We start from the raw sequence: 19983 nt of genomic DNA on the forward strand, positions 1-19983 counted from the left end.
AATTTTACAAAAATACAGAGTATTTGTATTATTAAACTTTTTTTTATTGTTACAGGATTTGTGCTATTAAACTTACTCTCATTAAATATTGATGTAATTTATTGCATTTAATATTTACTAATTTGCACCCAATTTATATATAAAATTTGTAGTCAATTTAATTGATAAAATAAGTGTAAAAATATGGAAGGTACTAATTTTAATTTTTTAATATTTAGTGGGTGTACGAATGGCCCTTGGTATAAAAAGTACCCCAAAGAGCCACCTTAAAAGATTGCAAGTACATAGAAACATCCTAATGGAATCAAATAATATGTAGAAAAAGGAAAAAGGCTTCCACACTAATCTTGTTGCATAAACACCACAATTACCATAAAATTATACCCTAATTGATTCTTCATTACATCACTAATACAGAACCTTGCCACAATCAAACCAAACTATAACTAAATTCTTGTCCTTGTACAAATTTTCTATTTACTTTTGGAGAGTATAAAAATTCGTAAGACATGATATTTTTCTCATCCTAAATATTATTGTTCAATAATTTTATCATTCTTGTCGCATCTTGAACACTAGTGATGTTCAATTACTCGAGATCTATATATGATTTGTATCTCATGTTATTTCAACTTATTATCGAGGTGGTAGGTTGTGAGATTTAGAATGTTGATACGAATTTGTATCTTATTAAAGTATTTAGAGTGAACTTAGAAGATTGATATCCACAATGAGCAAAATACGCCTTAAGTCTATTAACTGCTAAAGTTTTCGAAACAAATTATTGTTAGAATTTCAGGATTATGTAATAAAATAATGTTATTTAGGATAAAAACAACATCACCTTAATGAAGGTTAAAAGTTAATACTAAAAAGATGGAGAAAAAATTCAAGTACCCCCTGTGATATTGAGAATATTAAAAAAAAAACTCTGAAAAAAATAAAATATTAATTACATCTCTTGTGATATGAAAAAAGATTCGAACCCCTCTGAGACCAAGAGGCTTTGCGAGCCATTATTCATAACATAAAGGGTGAGTGATTATAACTTTACTTTTATGTAGAAATGAAGGTAAATAAGTAAATTGCAAGTAAATTTGGCATGGGATGATTCCCAGGAAAACGATTAAACCAAGTAAACTCTATAGACTTAATACGATTATTTTATTATTGATTTAATAATAATAATTAATTTTATTATATAAATAACTCATATCATAAACCGCCAAGAAACTCTACAGAAATCCAAACTATAGTTGTTGGATTCAGATCATATAACACTTGAACTGAATTGGGCCTAGCGGCTTGACAGCAATGAAAACGCCCAATACTAATTGGGCTTCTGAAGCCCATTTCCCTCTTAGATAAATATGGGCCTTAAGCTTTGCTTAATCCCGCCACTATAAATTGGGCTTAGGGAGAATCAACCCTAGCGATTATCGATAAACCCTGCATTGCCCCAGCTCCGATTAAATCAGCGGCGGCGATGTCGAGAGGGTAGGTGGAAAAGGGAGAGAGGAGTAATCGGAATCGTTCGGTTGGGAGTGATAGGCAAGGCTTCCTTGAATTAGTGATTATGCCTTACCTATTCCTCCCATACCGAAGGCCTCCGATCTGTCCTCCCTTTTACTTCCCTCTCTTTCTCGCGCGATCGGCCGGCGGTCTAATTCTTCTTGATTCTTTCATAATCTGCTTAATCCGTCGGTTATGGTTTTGGATTTGTTCGCGTTTACTACAAAAGTTTGTTTTTCTTTTTCTGTATTATATCTTTATATATTTTTCTCTTTCACTTCATTTTGGTTTTGCTTTGGATCTATTCTTGTATTAAGTTTTCTTTTTATCTTTTTATCGCTTTATGAGTCTAATTTATCAATTGGGATATGAGCAAAGAATTGCTACTTCCCTCGGGCAAGAAAAATGGCTGAAGCAGTATAATGTGAAACGAGTCGGGTTGCTTGATTGTACATTTATAGAATACTGATTGTTACCAAGTTTGGTGTTCGATTACCATATCTGAAAGGTTCTTGATATACAGATAATCGAAACGCTGGATTTTTCATGATTACCATCATTTTTTATTAAGCGATTGTCGGATGGTAATTGTTCGTATCCTTATACTGAGCTCTCTTGCTCCTTTTGTGGCTAGATTAGGTGTTGGATATTGGTCATACAGATGAGAAAGAGATAGAACAAGAAAACACTGAATCCATTTTATGTGTTTATGATTTGCTATGCTGAATAATTAGCAGATTCTCTTTTTGATCTTCAGGTCTTCTTGCATCCTTCTTCAACATGTAATTATTAGTGCTGTCAAAGCCTTCTGCCAGACAACTGTTAGATCAAGGCTCTGCTGTTTGATGATGGATGGTGGATTCAAGCACTGAGCAAACTTGATGTTGTCTCTGCTAGAAAAATCATCATTTTTTATTTGATGGTTTCATTCTATATTGAATTTGATATATATACTCTTTAAAAAGAAAGTGATAAGTAATATATTGCAAATAAAATATCAATTTAATTAGAAGTTGGAAGCATTTCAAAAAGAGCTCAGATTTTTCATCGGATCAAATGGTTATAAAATGAAATCCTACCCTAACCATGTAATGCCACGTTTATTTTGTAACTAGCAATACAAGTACCTCAAAACGTTAATATTTTTTATATTTTTATTATATTATTCAATCTGATTTAGTAAAATATATTATATAAATAATAAAAAAATGATGAAATGAATTAAACTCTTAAATATGCATGAATAAAGAACAATTTAATAGCCTCCTATTCGATTAGGTGACAAGAAAATAGCAGGCCCATTTGTATTTTCAAAGACTCATTACAGTTCTTCAGACAGAAATGATTTTTTTGGGGCTTGAATTTCAGCTGTTTGCTTAGCAAATGGTAGTCTGCATTTGGGTTGGTAGGAGTATTAGGAGAACTTGATTAGTAGAAGTCTTGAATGAATGAGAAAGAGAAAAATAGAGGCATTGTTAGAAAAAGTTATGAACGCGCAAATGAGGGAAATGGTCAAAGCAGTTAGATTTGATGCAGAATGTATTAAAAATGAACAAAAGACCTTCATATTCAGATGCCACATTTTTTTGGGATATTAAGTTTGTTTTCACTTTCAAATTATTTTCGAGACGAGTCAAAATATACTCAATATTTGCCATAATTCAGAAACACCTTATTTAGGTGTTTTTAACTGTTTTAACATAAATACATATATATATATATACACACATATATATAAATATATAAAAAATACATGATTTGACAATGAATAGTAATTTTTGTCTCCCAAAACACGACATTAAACATATAATACTTATTTTAAATTATCTTCAAAAACAAATTCAGACATACATATTATCTCTAATACACACTTATTTATCTTTGTTTTTCTTTCTCTATCTCCATAAAACACAACAAAACATTTAGAAAACGAAAACGAATTCAAACATGATGTATAATTTTACAATAATGCAAAATGCAAATGATCCGTTATAAAATTACACATGAATAGAATTAATACGCATGTTCTGAAGCAATATGATATACGTGGATATCTCAACCCCCTCTCCGGTGTTTTCCAAAGTTCCAAACTGAATGACAATTTGTAACAATTGAATACTAACCGTAATATATATTTTCTTCTCTTTTATTTTTATTTTTATTTTGTTTGCTTATTTCTGTTATTCGTGGATAAGAGCCACGATGCCCAATTCCCTCAAAAATTGGCAAAAAAGGTGCAAAACCGATGTACGTTGTTCACAAATCAAGTATCAAGATTGAAAGAAACTACTCTCTTTATTGTTTCCTCGTCACCTTCGAACTGTCCCTTTCATATCCAACACTGAATCTGCTGCTGATCAAGAAATACAAAAGCACACAAAATTCCATTCCGCCACTCAGATCCTGTTACTCCACAAACTACACACACTGGTAAGTGTCTTTTTTTCCACTTTCCCTCCCAATTTCACGCACTTATAGCCACAAGTTAATACAACTCTACAAGGTTTTGTGCTTAATGTTTTCCCTCCTCTTTGTAGCTCTAACAGGAAGCAGGGCCCTTCTCAAGTCTCACCCCTTTTGTCCCCTCCGCCGCCACTGCCACCGCCTCTGCCCCCGGGAAGAGCCCAGAAAGCTGTCCTCTGTTGAAAACATGGGCCGTGCCAATGAGAAGATTGGGGAGGAAGAGAAGCACCGGAAGGCCGACCCTGTAGCGCCGCCGTCTGATGTCAGTGGTTTCACCATCACCACAGAAGGGGAAGCTGAGATTTTAATGCACCCCGGGAATGAAGTCTTTTATAACAAAAGCCAGGTTAATAAGAATCTTTTTCTTGTTGTTTTATGCTTGATTGTTTGGTTTTTACTTTTGAGAGTAAGGAGTGTGATTTTCCTAGTTTTTGTGTATTGAGGTTGCTGGTGAGCTAGTTTTTTGCTACATTGAATTTATGGATGGTTCATGTTTTTTGCTGTTTTGTTTACTTCGTTAATACTTTCTGTTTGTGTGGGATTTTTCCTCTTCCATTTTGAAATTCCAAGCCCGGGTTCCTTGAATGATACTCTGAGCTTTTTTGAAATTTTAGGGTTCTATCAATCCATAGACATGTCATATTTTCTATTTTATGCTTTGGAAATGAATTGATGGCAGGTTAATAACAGAGACATGTCTATTGCTGTTTTGAGGACATTTATATCGAAGCGCAAACAGGAGCATGAAGCAATGCTGTCCAGGAAAAAAACAAATGGACCCCAGGTTGCAGATGAGCCTGCTGTTAAGCAACAAGCTGATGTAGATTCAGCAAGGCCTAATGGAAAATTGAATGGGGAATGTGAAGATTCTGATGAGATATTTCAAGATGAACCCTGCAGCATCTCTGATGACAAACAAGAAGGGAAAGGCCCAGGAGAACTGAAGCCACCACGAGTTCTTGAGGTAATTAATGAGTACATTTATAAATGCTCTGCTTATTTCTCACCAATAACTACCCTTATCAGCATGCATATCGGTGACTGCCTCAGACAAGTGCTCTATGTGTGGCTGACAGGCATTGTCGGCTTCCGGACTTAGATCCATAAGATATGCACGCGAAGTAGATGGAATTGGTCAAGTTGTGGCCCTGGACAATAATAAAGGTACTTCTATGTTCTCATTATACTATTTGTGCTAGGCAATGCTAGAAGACTCTTTTTCCTCTGGCCCCTCAAATTTGCAAAAGAATATATTCTTCATATGAGGCTCTTGTTTCCATTTTGGTAGTTCCATATGATTGTACTATCATGTATGCTTATAGGAAATATGGAAGAGATCAAAATTTAATTTTATTGCTTGTGAAAATCACAATCAATAAGTCAGAAATGCTTATGGTACTGTCCTTCTGTAGCCTGCGTCGAAGCTTGCAGGAGAAACATTAAATTTAATGGTTCAATGGCATGTTCAAAGGTGGAGTCTCAACTTGCTGATGCTAGAGTTTACATGCTTACTCACCCAAAAGAATTTGATGTGGTATACTTTCTTATACCTTCTGAATGATTCAGATATTTCTACCACAATAGCTCCACTGTTTATGATCTTTACTTTGTACTAATCTCTCCATGCATGGAAAGTTGCTAATACAAGTTCTAGTACTTCTCATCCTTAAAATCACGGGCTATCTTTCTTTACATTTTACTGCATGAATAATATTGATCTGTGCCTTCATCCTCTGAATCATTGTTGCAGGTTGATCTTGACCCGTACGGTACACCATCTACTTTCCTGGACTCTGCTGTTCAGTCAGTTGTTGATGGGGGCATATTGATGTGCACAGCAACTGATATGGCAGTGCTCTGTGGGGCTAATGGTGAGGTCTGCTATTCCAAGTAAGATTTCTTTAAATAAGTTAACTGCCTAAATGGGTTTACTATTAATAAGTCGACTTGATATGCTTACAACTGTAAAAAGTATATGCATTTTGATGCTTTGCTTGTTGAACCAGATATGGGGCTTATCCATTGAGAGGCAAATATTGTCACGAGATGGCTTTGAGAATCGTTCTTGCATGTATTGAGGTATATCTTAATGAAGAAACTTTTTGCCTTGTAATTTAATATATCAGCCCTCTAGTTAATTTTGCTTGGAAAAAGATGAAAGATGAACCTGAGTTATATTTGGTACCTCCACTCTTTCTCTCATTTTGTTGTTTCTTCTTACACTAAAAGATACACATACTTATGTCTGTCTGAGTATGTGCCTAGAGAGAGAGAAAGAGAGAGGTTGACGTCCTTCAAGTGAAATAGTAACATGTAACTCTGACAAATGATTAAAGAATTGCATTCTGATTCATCTGTTTTTGCAGCTTAGTAGGATCAAATGGCATTGTTAAAAATCATATACTAGCAAAAGTCTGCTCCCAGAAAGAATTTGTTCAATGGGGTTGATATACGAAGCATTCATTACTGGATTAGAAATTTTAATTGATCCTTTATGAATATCTTTTTCCAAGGGAAGGTTACTCCAGAAAGGGAAACTTTTTCGTGTAGCATTGCAATGCCAAGAGTATTCTTATCTGCGTATTTTTTCATCTCATACTCCATTGGGTTTATTGCCTTCTTACAAATTATTTATTTTGAAATGAAGAGCCATGCAAATCGATACAGGCGATACATTGTCCCGGTGCTCTCTGTTCAGATGGATTTCTATGTACGAGTTTTTGTCCGAATATACACGTGAGTGTTTCTCCTCCCATGTTTCTAAGTTTGACTTTGACAGGCATCTTGACTGGCATGATGAGGTCATAAATCACACTTTTTCATCATTCTTTTAGCTTTCAATTTCTGATTTACGGTATAAATTGTTCTCAGTTCTGCTAGTGCAATGAAGAACACTCCTTTAAAGCTCTCGTACGTTTATCAGTGCACTGGTTGTGATTCTTTTCATCTTCAGCCACTTGGAAGGACCGTGTCCAAGGTACAAATCTTCATGTCTTAAGAGTTACCTATACTTTCATGATGCATAAATTTGTTATAGCATGAAATAGAAGAAACCTAACCACACTTTGGTCTAAAACGTTAGCAGCTGTAGTTAAGTGTTCCACGATTTACAAAGTGCACAGTCTTTGACTTCTGTTGTTGAATGTGTACAAATTTGCGTTTCTGAAGGTGTAGTTGTGCTATTTGGTGAGCACTTAGTTATAAGTTTATGTTGGTGGGCATGTCTTTGCCGGAAACCTCTCTGATTTTATTCCACCGCTATGGTTGGCTTGCACCTTAGAAATATAATGGAAGGGTTTCTAATTTGTTTATGATGGATTCCCGAAATGAAATAATGATCGAATATAGGCCCGTGTTCTCTGATCAGAAACTTTTTCCTGGATCCTTGTTTTTATCGAAAACACCATATATTTCTAACTGATCAGATTGAAGTTCTTATCAGAGTATAATCTAGCATTAAAATGAGTCATGAATGTTTCCCACAAACTCAACTCTAACACAGAGTGAGCTGTAGAGTTCGGTGTTTAGTATGTCGCCCTCACTGGGCTTATCAAGAGCAAACATTTGCTTGGGCCTGTTTGTATGTTTCCCACCGAAATATCGAGTGATGGTGCTTTTGTTAGTCAGCAAGGAAGTTCTCAAGTTGGAATAAGAGTTATTGTCTATTACTATAATGCAACATCATATGCTAGTAATCTCTTCTAAGCCATAACTCATGTGATATGGATTTTTCTTCTAAGTCCTTTTTCCCGCCATTACCCTGCAGAACAAAAGTATAAGATACCTTCCTGGATTTGGTCCTGTTGTTGCCCAAGAATGCAGCTACTGTGGAAAGAAATACAACATGGGGGGGCCCATATGGTCCGCCCCAATCCATGACATGGATTGGGTGACTTCCATTCTTGAAGATGTCAAGTCTATGAGGGATCGGTATCCTGCTTTCAGTCGGATCTTTGCTGTACTGACTACAATTTCGGAGGTAAGGCACCTTTATTGGCAAACATTTTATTTAACTAATTTTGTTCCCAAAAAAGAAAAGAACCTGATGCTCAGCAGCATGGTTTCGTTCTTAAGTCTCTAAAATTACCCAACGAAGAAGCAATTTATGTTTTTGTATTATCTGCAAGATAAATACGGATGAGAAAATGGGTGCGATCTATTATTGTAGTTACTAACTGGAAAGTAATCATAAAAGAATCTGCGGAATTATTACATCATGTTTTCATTTCTGATCTTTGCTTTGTGTGCATTTTGCAGGAATTACCTGATGTTCCTCTATTTTTGAGTTTGCACAATCTCTGTGCAACACTAAAATGCACATCCCCATCTGCTGTGATATTCCGTTCTGCTGTGATTAATGCGGGGTATCGCATATCAGGAACACACATTAACCCTCTGGGCTTGAAAACCGATGCTCCTATGGATGTGATTTGGGATATCATGCGCTGTTGGGTAAGAGCAGTTTATTTCCCTAGTCTTGAAACTTTTACATAAAAAACAGTGCATCAAATCATACTGGCTCTGGAAAGCTAATTGAGTGCCAAACCGTCAAAATAGTTTCACTTTTTGCATTATGTTTTGTTATAGTTGATGGTATTCTGACTTCCAGGTCAAAAACCATCCCGTGAAAGCTCAGCCACCTGATCAGGCCGGAAGTGTCATCCTTGCCAAGGAGCCCATTCTACAGGCATCGAGCCTATTTTCTACTATCTTCCATTGTTCCAGCGATATATTGGTTTTGTTCATGGTTTAGGAGTATTAATATTACTTTTTTTTATGAAAGAGCCGTCAAAGTTTGTTTGCCTTTTTCTACCTGCAGGCTAATTTTGCACGAGCTGTTGCTTCCCTTAGCAAGGCACAGGCCAAAAAGGTTGCAAGATATCTTCCAAATCCCGAGAGACACTGGGGGCCTAAGGTGAGGGCAGGTCGTCGAATTACCAGCAAGCACGCCTCACTTGTTGGCCCAGAGGCAGTTAAAGTAGTGAAGGACCATGAAGAAGGCGATGAGCCCCCAAGCAAGCGTAGCAAGACAGAGGAAGGAGATCCTTCTGCTTGTATATGAATAGGAGTTTTTTTGAAGTAGCAACATCAGTTGTATGGACAGTTTTTTGCTTTTCTACCTGTTTTTCGTTTGTTCTAGACAACCTTTGAACAGCAAGATAACTTAAATCTAAAATTTCCCGCTCTTAATTATTTGCTGGAGTATCCTGCCTACACATTACTCATCACCTGTGCATATTTTGTCATTGGACTAGGGATTGAAACATATTCGACTTGTGTGCAAAGCAGAGTGAAGGATCACTATTTTTTGTTTGAAGTAATAATGGAAATTACAAAGATAAAAGTTATATTTTGAACTCTGGTGTGTATCTGATGTGGTTGAGGTTTTTTACTAAGGGAATCGGGAATTTTACCTCGGCACAATTGCGCATCAGGTGAATTGTAATTTCCGCAAAAGGGTGCTTTTCTCAAGAGAAAACGTGTCTAATCAATGAATAGTAACTTGGATTAAAAAATTAGTATTTTGGTATTTATAAGGGTGTTGGAAATTATATGGTGTGGTGAGGTATATATGTTTAAGGTGTGCCCCATACATGTTAAATTATTCTTTTACCCTCACAAGTTAATATTTTTTACCAAAATACATCATACCGCCCCCCACTCTCGAATGGAATATGCACACTCGGTGTAATATTTTGTCCGAGAGTAAACACTTTTCTGAATTTAGTTAACACATGAGAGTGGATGGGTGGGTAGTCGTTCATTATTTTCAATTATTGGGGGTGTGCGAATATGCTTGGCCAACAGTGTTTGGTGGCTCGAGGCGTGGGGGGTCAGGCTGGGCTCGAGGCGCCCCCTCGCACCCACCTCGAGCCTTTGGTTCGAGTTCTCAAGTGTTGGGAGGAGGTGTTTATTTTTGCGTCCCTTGGATTTTGAACCCAGGTCAAAAGAATGATAAGTGGAGACTCCTACCACTACACCATCAATTATTTCTTGATAATATTTGTTCTCCTTCTCTATTAGTAGAGGTTGTTCAGAATTTATTCATCTTTCGCGCCGAATTCTTTCATTTGTTTTGAAAAATTCGACGTCATCTTCAAGAGATGAGATTTCCCGTAAACAATCCTCAGATTTGATGACGGAGTCTCCCAAGACCTTGTAGAAGGTGAAGCGACGCAAATTTTTTTTTCTAAGGACGTTGCCTCTTGGGGTGACTTTTTCACCATCCATTAGGTTGAAAATTTTAGGAGGTGACTCGATAGTATTCTATATTCGTAAATGTAGTCACTATACTTACTAAGTTGTTGTTTTGTTCTCTTACGATTTATATTCATCGGATGTTGCCTCAAGGGATATTTTTGCTCATGTCACGGAGTTAGGTTTTTACCAACTTCGGAAGGGGGGGGCAAAATTTTTCGAGTCCAACATTTTTATATAGGGACATTGCCTCAAGGATTTGATAAGGGGATGTTGCCTCAAAGGATACTTCATGTCCCGGAGTCGGTCTTTTGCCAACTTCAAAGGGATGTAAAGTTTCCGGGGCAACATTATTGACGAGGATCTCAATGAAAGTTCCGTTTAGGGGGTCCCGGGGCAATAGCAACTTTTATCTATATGACAATGATGATTTTTGCCTCTAGGGTCCTCGTGAAACTTCAAGGATCTCTACGTCTAAATTCATCTCGTTTGTTGGGACTACGATAAAAAAACTAACTCCATTACTTAAAATACGAAGTACAATATTTTTGGAGAAATCAAAAGAGGAGAAAGATATATTGAGCTACTACTCGAGTTTTCTCCTATTACAAGTGAATGGCCAAAAAATAATTTTTTCGCTACGTGAACTCTGAGTTACTCCTTCGTGGCTTGTTGATCTTTTTTAGGTCACGGGATAACTCCTGCGGTGCGATAGTTATCATCACGAGGAGTTGGCGCATTTGGCCCACGGTCAAACTGGTGTCCTTGTAGATAGTGGTTGATATATTCTTTTAAGTGTCCCCGCTGGATCAATTTTTCTATCTCATTCTTCAGGTGATGGCATTCCTCCGTCGTGTGTCCCCTGTCCCGGTGAAAACGACAATACTTATCGAATTTGAGTCTCTTGGGGTTATCTTTCATCTTTGCCGGCCATTGACTGATTAGCCCTTGTTGTTCCGCCACTATTAATATCTCCCCCCTAGGAGCGTTCAAGGGGGTGTAGTGAGCAAACCCCGCCGGAGGTACATGCTTGCGTTCCTCTTTCTTTTTCGGCTCCTTTTCCTCTTCTCGACCTTTCCTTTTGCCGCTAAGGGAAGGATCTAAAGCATTAGACTCCTCAATCCGAATGTATTTCTAGGACTGCACGAGCAAATCTTCCATAGTGCTAGGGGGCTTGCCGGCTATGGACTCCTTGAATCTTTCCGGTAGTAGGTTCTGTTGGATGATACTAGCCAACAACTCATGATTAACATGGGAAACTTCATGCACTACATCCACGAATCTGTGGATGTAGTCTCTCAAAGTTTCGCCCTCCCTTTGGCAATTGGTGAATAGAGATGCGGCCGTTTTTGGAACTTTTTTGTTCATGGAGAAGTGATGCAAGAAACGTTGAACCAATTGCACGAGGCTAGAAATAGTTCCAGCGGGCAGTTGGTTGAACCAGGCTAATGCGCGTTTTGACAGCGTAGTGCGGAAGACCTTGTAGTAAGTGGCGTCACTTAGATTGTACCAATCAATCTTGGCGTAAAATTTGTCTAAGTGTTCTTGTGGGTCTCCCGTTCCATCATACTCCGACAGATTCGACACCTTGAGACCAGTTGGGAGCGCCTCGGCTAGAATGTTGGAGGCAAATGGGGTTCGTCTTGGAGGTGCCACACCCAACGGCAAGTGAGAATCCTCGACTCCCCGAGTTGGTGGGGGGCGGAATATTCTCGATTATGGAGATTTCGATTTTGAGTTTGTGCAACTTTAGGTCTGGAAATTCGACTGTTTACTTCTTCTCGCCTCTGCTCCTCCTCCTCGGGAGCCGAGGATAGTTCTCGACTTCTGTGAGGGGAAGGAGGGGGCGGGTTCACTGTTTGTTGCGCCACAAATTGGGCCACGGCTTGAGCCGCAGCTCGAGTAGACGCGTCTCGTATCAAGGCTAGCAAGGCCTCCTGTGTCAGCTGAATCATCGGTTCTTGGGGTGGAGCATCCGAGGGGAGTACTTCGGTTGGGGGCACGACCGAAGATTGTTGATGTGACGAGGGGACTCCCCCATTTAGGGGTGTCTGCTCATACATCAGGGGGGTTACCTCCTGAGAAACTGATTGTTCACGAAGCGGGTCTTGTTCCGCCAAGGCTCGGGACCTGGTTTGCATACTCAGTGTCGAGATAAATAACTCCCACAGACGACGCCAATGATGTGGTTGAGGTTTTTTACTAAGGGAATCGGGAATTTTACCTCGGCACAATTGCGCACCAGGTGAATTGCAATTTCCGCAAAAGGGGTGCTTTTTTCAAGAGAAAATATGTCTAATCAATGAATAGTAACTTAGATTAAAAAATTAGTATTTTGGTATTTATAGGAGTGCTGGAAATTATATGGTGTGGTGAGGTATATATGTTTAAGGTGTGCCCCATACATATTAAATTACTCTTTTACCCTCACAAGTTAATACTTTTTACCAATGTACATCAGTATCCAAATAAATTTTCACTAAATTTATAAATAAAGAGTTGAATATATAACTTTAGGTCAACACATTTGGCGTAAAGTGGAGTTGATGCATGCATATTGTAGTTTCTTTTCCATCCCCTTAGTGCATATTGAAATTTCTTTTCCTTCCCCTTAGATGTTCTTCTTTGTATATTATTCTAATAAAACTAGCACTTAGTATTTTTATTTCAGTTAAAGATAATTAGATTGAAAATTATTCAGTTTAATTTTGATGTTCTTTTGTTTTATGCTAATGCTCAGATTTCTGTACTTGAACGAGTTATAAGCTTTCATACGTTGCGATATTAACAAAATTATGCATACGGATATTGAATGGCACAGTGATTAGTGTAAGTTTAAGTACTAATTTAATTTATCACAGTGCTAACAAAGTCGTTGTAGTATAGTGGTGAGTATTCCCGCCTGTCACGCGGGCGACCCGGGTTCGATCCCCGGCAACGGCGGTTCCTCCTTTTTGGCCTTCAATCTTTTATCTTTTTTTTTTTTTGGAACTCAGATGTCGCATGTTCCCTGCTCTTTTGACAGATCTATCACTCTTGACAGTGACAAAGAACACTCAACCATCATAAAAACATTAGCTGCAATCAGAGAATTAACTCAAAACGAAATCACAAACTACGTATGGTACTCCAAAAAGGAAAGAAGCTACCGAGATCTCCTAAAACCAAGAACATTAATGATCACAAACTGATCACCGAAAAACAGCAACCTGAAAACCCCTAACAAGTTGAGAAAAGTAGTCATGTCCTAATAATATCATCAAGTCTTCTTCTTCACTTGGACTTGGACTTGGACTTGGAGTTGGAGTTGGAGTTGGGGGGATTAAGCGCATCCCATGCCTGAATCCACGTCTCCATTGCGTCTGCAAGCTTCACAAAATAAGGGTCCACTTTCCCCAGCTTGTCTTCAACCTGTTTGGAGAGTTCCAGGTAGCACTTCTGGACAGTTGTGGCTTCTTTGGACAGTGTGACGGCCTGGAAGAAAGGGATGATCTCTTCTTGCCAGAATATGCCTTTGTATTCTTTCCTCAGGTTCACGAACGGGTTGCTTGCCTTGCTGTGCCAAATGTATGGCAGCCCAGTTTTCACTCCCAGTCCCAAGTGGTCGCAGATCACCTGTTTCGTCACTCAATCAAAAATGTAATTATGATTGTGATTTTTAAAGTATGAATAATCTGTCGAAGAATATAATTATAACTATGTTTAAAGTATACGTACCTTGGTGCACCAGCCAGCCCACATATCGTCGTATCGGCCGATGGGCTGACCGTCTCCCATCAGGCCGAAGTACATGGCGGGGCCGATGAGATCGCGGTCGAACGCGAGGTTCATGCCACACATGGGGAAGAGGGTGCCCTTTGGAATACTTATCACTGCATCAACATACCTAGCAACATGATGAACACAATATATTAACACATACAATTGCCCCCTCAATTCTAAGAAATCAACAAACACCCTCATGCATGCAGCTATATTTAGAGCAAAAGAATCATGCATGTGTGGATGTAGTTATATATGTACTTGGTGTTTCTCTCACGAGGCTTGACAAGCTGTGTAGGGGCATCATAGTCAGGTATGTTCAACCAGAGGCCATGAGAGACGGCGGTCGGGACGCCTTCCCGGAGGCTGAAAGGGTACCCACGCACGAAATCTGAGCCGTCCCGAAATGGATCATAGAGGGTGTTGAAGAAAAGTGGGGTTGATGGAGAGAGCAAATTCTTGATGTGTTGCTCCAGAGCATTTATCTGTTTGCCGGAGGGGTCTTTTGCAACCTGTTCATCGATCATCCATCATCAGAACATATTTACATGAGAGAGGGACAGAGTAATTAAGACAAGGTTCTTACAAAGCAGTCATCATCAATAGTGAAAATGTACTTCTTCTTGGAGATCATATAGCCAAAGCATCTGCAAGCGGAGTCCTTGAAAGAGATGCAGGAAGCCTTAGGACCGAGGATCTTGTTGATATCATTGCGATTATACAGCTCGTAGTCGAAGCCATCAGGGACCTTGATCGTCTTCGTGGGATCGCCGTCTTGGACTATGATCAGGTGGTACGGCTGGAAGAACGGCCTCCACATCTCCAGGAAGTCCAGGTTCCGGATCGTCGGAATCACAATGTCTAGCTCATCTTTCAGCGGAGGAGGAGCGGCGGCCATGGCTGAATGTAGGTGTGGCGGAGGTTGTGCAAGAAGTAAGTGTGTCTGTGTGTTTGAAGGTGCATCAATATTGTGAATTTATATGGAATACGAGGTACGTGGTGGCGCGGGCGTGTTCGGCGGGAGCGTTGGGGTTAATTTTACTACGGTTGGTGAGTTTCTCGAAAGTGGTGGTGACCCAATGTTCTTGGGAGCTCTCACTCCTCTCTTTCCAAAGTGGATGCTGCTTGCTCGGACAAGAATTTTTTGATTGACTTTTTTTTAAAAAAATTTCAATATGGGTAAATTACATTTTTATTTCCTATACTTACCCACTTATTTAATTTTGATTTCTAATAATTTTTATGCATGATTCTTATCCCTATTAATTTTAAGAACCAAAATCGAATTAGTAATCAGGACCAAAAGTATACTTTATCTTTTAAACATTATTATTTTTATTATTTTGTTTTTAATTTTTTTGTCAATTTCATACCTTAAACCAAATACCACTTTAATTCTTAAAAATATATAAAATGAAACAAAATCTTTACCAACCTCATAAGATCTCGTGAATAAGTTTGAAATTATACGTTCAAATACCGGCTTATCATATTTGTCTCATAATTTTTTATTTATTTATTTATTTTTTTGTTATATTAATGTAAATCAATATTATTTTAATGCAATTTATATGATTATTACAATTTAAAAGAAATTAAATAGAGCTGGGGATTCTATGGTCAGATCTGTACTCAGAACTTATCTCTAACTCATATTCCTGCCAAGAACATGTGGAGATGAAACATAGATCTTCCTTCTTTCCACATGGGGTAATTCTTGAACATGTTAGGTACATCATTCATTTTGAAGAAATCAACACTCTTTTAAATTAAATCCCCCCCAATATGTCACTACCCATTTTCTATCCTAGAATAATATTATATTTCATATGTATATTTAAAAATATACTTTTATATATTTAATATGTATATATTAAATAAAACGATAAATTACATTAACACACGCTGCTAAGATTAGATCCAAATATACAAACACCCCATGTTTTTAACAAAATTACAAATTACAAGATACTTTTGAGGTTGTAGGTGAAATTACAACTATACCCTTTATTCGGAGGCAAAAACTTACATAGATACCCTAAAAAATATTATACTAACCTCCAACAAGAAGCGTATCTATAATTTTGCAGAAGACATAATTACGTGTTAATATAATCTTCTTTTCCTAGTTATTCCTTAGTTTTTATGCATTTTTTTTTTCTGGCAAGTTAAAATATGAAATTAGAAAATGACACTGTACCAAACAAGTAATTTCATTTTCTTTATTATTATATATATATATATATATATATTTTGCAAATCAACACCCATTACAGAATTATAATTCTGCTAATATTTGGTCTAACTCTTAAAAAAAAATTACAATAATAAAATATTGATTATATCAATAAGGTCTTGCTTTGGTTCAGAGTCAAAGATATCAATATTGTTAAAAGATTGTAATTACGAGTTAATAAGTTTGGATTAGTTAATGAAATTGTGTTTTATGTCGAATTATTGTGTTATATCAATATGTTTTTAATGAGATTACATAGAAACAAACATATTTTCAGTTCAAATTACTGTTTTTCAAAAAGTGAAAATTAGAAATGAAAACACAAACAAACAGTCATGGTATGCTATTGCTGCGTGTGTATAATAAATAATTTTTCATGTTTTAAAATATGTTATAAATAAGAATAAAATATATAAATCAACAAATTGTATTTTTTTAACAAAGGAAAAAAAACAACTTAAATTAGTATCGACACAACAAAAAACATTAAAGTAGTGATGTTAAAAAAACGTGGAGTCACTTTCATAAAAAAAGTAATTACAATTAATTTTTAAAATAATCTAATTAGAATATAATTGTTATATTTAAAAATTAATGCCGTTTGTAAGCATAGACGATTTTTCTTTTTTATTTTAGTGTAGATAACAAGAAATGCAAGTGAACAACCACTAAGAATTAAATTGCAAAATATTGTCGAAGTCCAAAGGTAATTCTCAAGTATTGCAAAAAATAACTTAAAAATTTTATACAACACATACACGTCAAAAATTTTTCCTTTTATGTAATTTTTATATACATGACGCGTATATTGTTATATTAAATAGAAAATATTCGAAATAGAAAATTCAATGTGCATGTACTACTCTTTCTTTTCACATTAAAATCGTTGCTTGAAGAAACAGGGAATTCCAATACATGAAATGAAAAAGGGACTGAACAACATATGACTAGCTAGTATCCAACTGCCAGTGGGTGGAACCATATCATCTCAAATACTCTTACAAAACCTTTTCACTTCACACATACTTCTTTCTTACATTTAAACCACATCAACTTCTGCAGGCGCCCTGCCTGTTACATAACAGTATTGTCCTGGAAGCATCTAAATCACAAGAAACTGACAAACTAGATCATATGTTTTGACACCACGGGGAGTAGAAACATGGGATTTCTTGTTGCTGTTTTCTTCGTTTGCGTGCTGTTTTCTTCTGTAGGTAAGACTTCTGTCTCTTTAGAAGTAGTTTTAGTCCATTGGTCTCGATTCTTGATCTTGATTGTTGGTTTTTGTTCTTCGGTAGATGCATATGATCCGTTGGATCCGAATGGGAACATTACGATCAAATGGGATATCATGTCTTGGACGCCTGATGGCTACGTGGTGAGTTCTTGTCCTAAGCAAATTAATCTTGTTTCCAATGGCGTTTTAGTGCGTTATGGCAACATGTGGAATTAGCTAAACGTCCTATGGACGGTTTTTACATGAGGTGTTGTCTGTTATGATCGGGTAATTACAGTTTTGGTCTTAAAAACGAACAATACCTCGTGATTGAATGTATAAGTTTCTTAATGTTATACTCCGCCAAGTCAGTCCCTGGTTTTCATCTGATATGGGAGATAATAGCCATGTACATACTCAGCTCTGTTACAAGGGGCTTAGGGAAATAACACATGGCCGAACGATTTGAAACCACTGTAATATAGATCACGCAATATAACTTCACCTCTCATCCGACGTCTTGTTTGTCCTAGGCCGTCGTGACTATGAACAACTTCCAAATGTACCGGCACATCATGAGCCCCGGTTGGACGGTTGGTTGGACATGGGCTAAGAAGGAAGTGATATGGTCCATGGTTGGCGCACAAACCACAGAACAAGGGGACTGCTCCAAGTTCAAAGGCAACATCCCACATTGCTGCAAGAAGGATCCGACAGTAGTAGACTTGCTCCCTGGGGCTCCTTACAACCAGCAATTCAGCAACTGCTGCAAAGGCGGGGTCCTGGCAGCCTGGGCCCAAGACCCGCAGGCTTCTGTCTCCGCATTCCAGGTCAGTGTCGGCCAAGCAGGGACTACGAACAAGACAGTAAAGCTTCCTAAGAACTTCACTCTTCTTGGCCCCGGACCAGGGTACACTTGTGGCCCTGCAAAAGTTGTCCCTCCAACGAACTTCCTCACCCCTGATCGCCGCAGGAAAACTCAGGCGCTTAGTAAGTAATCATGACCTTACGTCAAAAAAGGGAAAAATATCAAACATTTGATTGCTCAGCTAAGATCTGCACCTATTAGAACGTTCAATCTGACCCAATGTTACTTTCTTCTTTTTTTTTTCTCAATTCTGTCGTGGACAGTGACATGGAACGTAACATGCACATATTCCCAGTTTATAGCACAAAAACACCCCAGCTGCTGCGTCTCATTCTCATCTTTCTACAACGAGACTATCATACCTTGCCCTTCTTGTGCCTGCGGCTGTGAAAACAAAGACAAATGCATCAAGTAAGTTGCCATTTCGTCGTTTCATGTGGAGTAAACATAAGAATTGCACTTATAATCTTCGTCTCTGATTAGGAGAGACTCCAAACTTTTGAGTGTGGTGGGGGTAAATACTCCGAGAAAAGACAACACGCCTCTGTTACAATGCACGCACCACATGTGCCCTGTCCGAGTGCATTGGCATGTAAAGGTGAATTACAAGGACTACTGGAGGGTGAAGATCGCCATCACTAATTTCAACTACAGGATGAACTACACGCAGTGGACTCTCGTCGTTCAGCACCCGAATCTCAACAATGTGACTCAAGTGTTTAGCTTTGATTACAAGCCTCTTGTTCCCTATGGCTCCATCAGTAAGTCTCTTCAATAAATGAATGATATGACTGACTTTGAAAAACCTATACTAGATAACATTTGCAGTGCATGCAATGCGCGTGGATCTTACTAGTACAAATTTCCTAAAAATTGATGGACCTTTTTGTAATATATCTAAGTATCAGGAGGCGATTTCTAATAAAGGTAGTGTGTGCACTCAATGCAGATGACACAGGGATGTTTTATGGCATGAAATTCTACAATGAGTTGTTCATGGAAGCAGGACCATTCGGCAATTTGCAGTCAGAAGTACTTCTTCAGAAGGATATCAACACTTTTACTCTGAAACAGGGATGGGCTTTTCCCAGGAAAGTCTACTTCAATGGGGATGAGTGCATGCTGCCCCCACCTGATTCCTACCCTTTTCTCCCAAATTCTGCTCATCCAACTCAACCTTTTACCTCTCTCTTGTTCTTCTTTTCTGTAATTATATTCTTGCTGTTGTAATGTGGTGATACTTCCAAGTTTTGACAGTACTGCAAGTTTTGAAGCTTAAGCAGATTATTTCAGACCAGAGGTAAATTTTTTTTATCATTATTATTCCAGTGATATATTAAAGGGATAACATCTAGTACCCCGGATGTTTGTTTCCATCCAACAATTAGTGAAAATTCACAGGATTTGTTTAGAGCGAGAACCTATATTTACCGCTGATTAACATATTTTTTCTGAATAAACTACCCTTATGCATCTTCACATACTAATGCATGTGAGGAAATACATCTCACCTTATAAGGATAGTTTAATAAGAAAAAATTTGTTTGACCTACAATAAGTTTGTAAGTCAATTTGGTATAAAAATACGATTTTTCTTTCAATCTTTTTGTTGATTTCAGCATACTCCATGAGTTTTACTAAAACACGGATGTAAAGGTTATTAGGTGTAATTTTTCAAACTATAGAGTTCATGTGTAATTACACCAAACTTGAGGTGATGGCAATGTA

The 19983-nt window shown here is 37.6% G+C and overlaps 3 protein-coding genes and 1 non-coding gene across 5 annotated transcripts; 3 read left to right on the forward strand and 1 right to left on the reverse strand.

Moving 5' to 3' along the window:
- Positions 1-3700: 3700 nt before the first annotated feature.
- On the forward strand, positions 3701-9168 carry LOC105167525 (tRNA (guanine(26)-N(2))-dimethyltransferase 2). Of its 2 annotated transcripts, XM_088883252.1 has the most exons (13): positions 3701-3942; positions 4050-4321; positions 4655-4939; positions 5052-5139; positions 5388-5509; positions 5726-5865; positions 5982-6054; positions 6623-6711; positions 6847-6952; positions 7742-7954; positions 8233-8427; positions 8585-8656; positions 8789-9168. In XM_088883252.1, the coding sequence occupies exons 2-13, from the start codon at positions 4163-4165 to the stop codon at positions 9035-9037; spliced, it is 1791 nt and encodes a 596-aa protein (XP_088739378.1). In that variant the 5' UTR covers positions 3701-3942; positions 4050-4162; the 3' UTR covers positions 9038-9168. The 2 variants fall into 2 exon arrangements, with proteins under 2 accessions (XP_088739378.1, XP_011085596.1); XM_011087294.3 differs by lacking the exon at positions 8585-8656 and having other exon boundaries at positions 8795-9168.
- Positions 9169-13044: 3876 nt separating this feature from the next.
- On the forward strand, positions 13045-13116 carry TRNAD-GUC (transfer RNA aspartic acid (anticodon GUC)). The gene has a single exon. It is a non-coding gene; the product is annotated as a tRNA-Asp (tRNA).
- Positions 13117-13236: 120 nt separating this feature from the next.
- Positions 13237-14867, reverse strand: LOC105167526 (putative UDP-arabinopyranose mutase 1). The gene is made up of 4 exons (XM_011087295.3): positions 14522-14867; positions 14197-14447; positions 13891-14059; positions 13237-13788 (listed from the first exon to the last, which is right to left on the reverse strand). Exons 1-4 carry the CDS (start codon positions 14831-14833, stop codon positions 13447-13449), a joined length of 1074 nt encoding a protein of 357 aa, XP_011085597.1. The 5' UTR covers positions 14834-14867; the 3' UTR covers positions 13237-13446.
- Positions 14868-17167: 2300 nt separating this feature from the next.
- On the forward strand, positions 17168-19572 carry LOC105167527 (COBRA-like protein 4). The gene is made up of 6 exons (XM_011087296.3): positions 17168-17385; positions 17470-17549; positions 17921-18377; positions 18519-18666; positions 18739-19016; positions 19205-19572. The coding sequence occupies exons 1-6, from the start codon at positions 17334-17336 to the stop codon at positions 19483-19485; spliced, it is 1296 nt and encodes a 431-aa protein (XP_011085598.1). The 5' UTR covers positions 17168-17333; the 3' UTR covers positions 19486-19572.
- The last annotated feature ends 411 nt before the right edge of the window (positions 19573-19983 follow it).

This window comes from Sesamum indicum, linkage group LG8 (assembly GCF_026168435.1).
Source record: "Sesamum indicum cultivar Baizhima isolate 11 linkage group LG8, ASM2616843v1, whole genome shotgun sequence".
Taxonomy (NCBI): domain Eukaryota; kingdom Viridiplantae; phylum Streptophyta; class Magnoliopsida; order Lamiales; family Pedaliaceae; genus Sesamum; species Sesamum indicum.

Coding starts and splice junctions, on each gene's coding strand:
- LOC105167525 (XM_088883252.1), top strand. CDS start 4,163: ATGGGCCGTGCCAATGAGAAGATTGGGGAGGAAGAGAAGCACCGGAAG. Junction 4,322..4,654: donor TCTTTTATAACAAAAGCCAG/GTTAATAAGAAT, acceptor AATTGATGGCAG/GTTAATAACAGAGACATGTC. Junction 8,657..8,788: donor TCCTTGCCAAGGAGCCCATT/CTACAGGCATCG, acceptor GCCTTTTTCTAC/CTGCAGGCTAATTTTGCACG.
- LOC105167526 (XM_011087295.3), bottom strand. CDS start 14,833: ATGGCCGCCGCTCCTCCTCCGCTGAAAGATGAGCTAGACATTGTGATT. Junction 14,448..14,521: donor CTATTGATGATGACTGCTTT/GTAAGAACCTTG, acceptor ATCGATGAACAG/GTTGCAAAAGACCCCTCCGG. Junction 14,060..14,196: donor CCTCGTGAGAGAAACACCAA/GTACATATATAA, acceptor TCATGTTGCTAG/GTATGTTGATGCAGTGATAA.
- LOC105167527 (XM_011087296.3), top strand. CDS start 17,334: ATGGGATTTCTTGTTGCTGTTTTCTTCGTTTGCGTGCTGTTTTCTTCT. Junction 17,550..17,920: donor GGACGCCTGATGGCTACGTG/GTGAGTTCTTGT, acceptor TGTTTGTCCTAG/GCCGTCGTGACTATGAACAA. Junction 19,017..19,204: donor TGTTCCCTATGGCTCCATCA/GTAAGTCTCTTC, acceptor CACTCAATGCAG/ATGACACAGGGATGTTTTAT.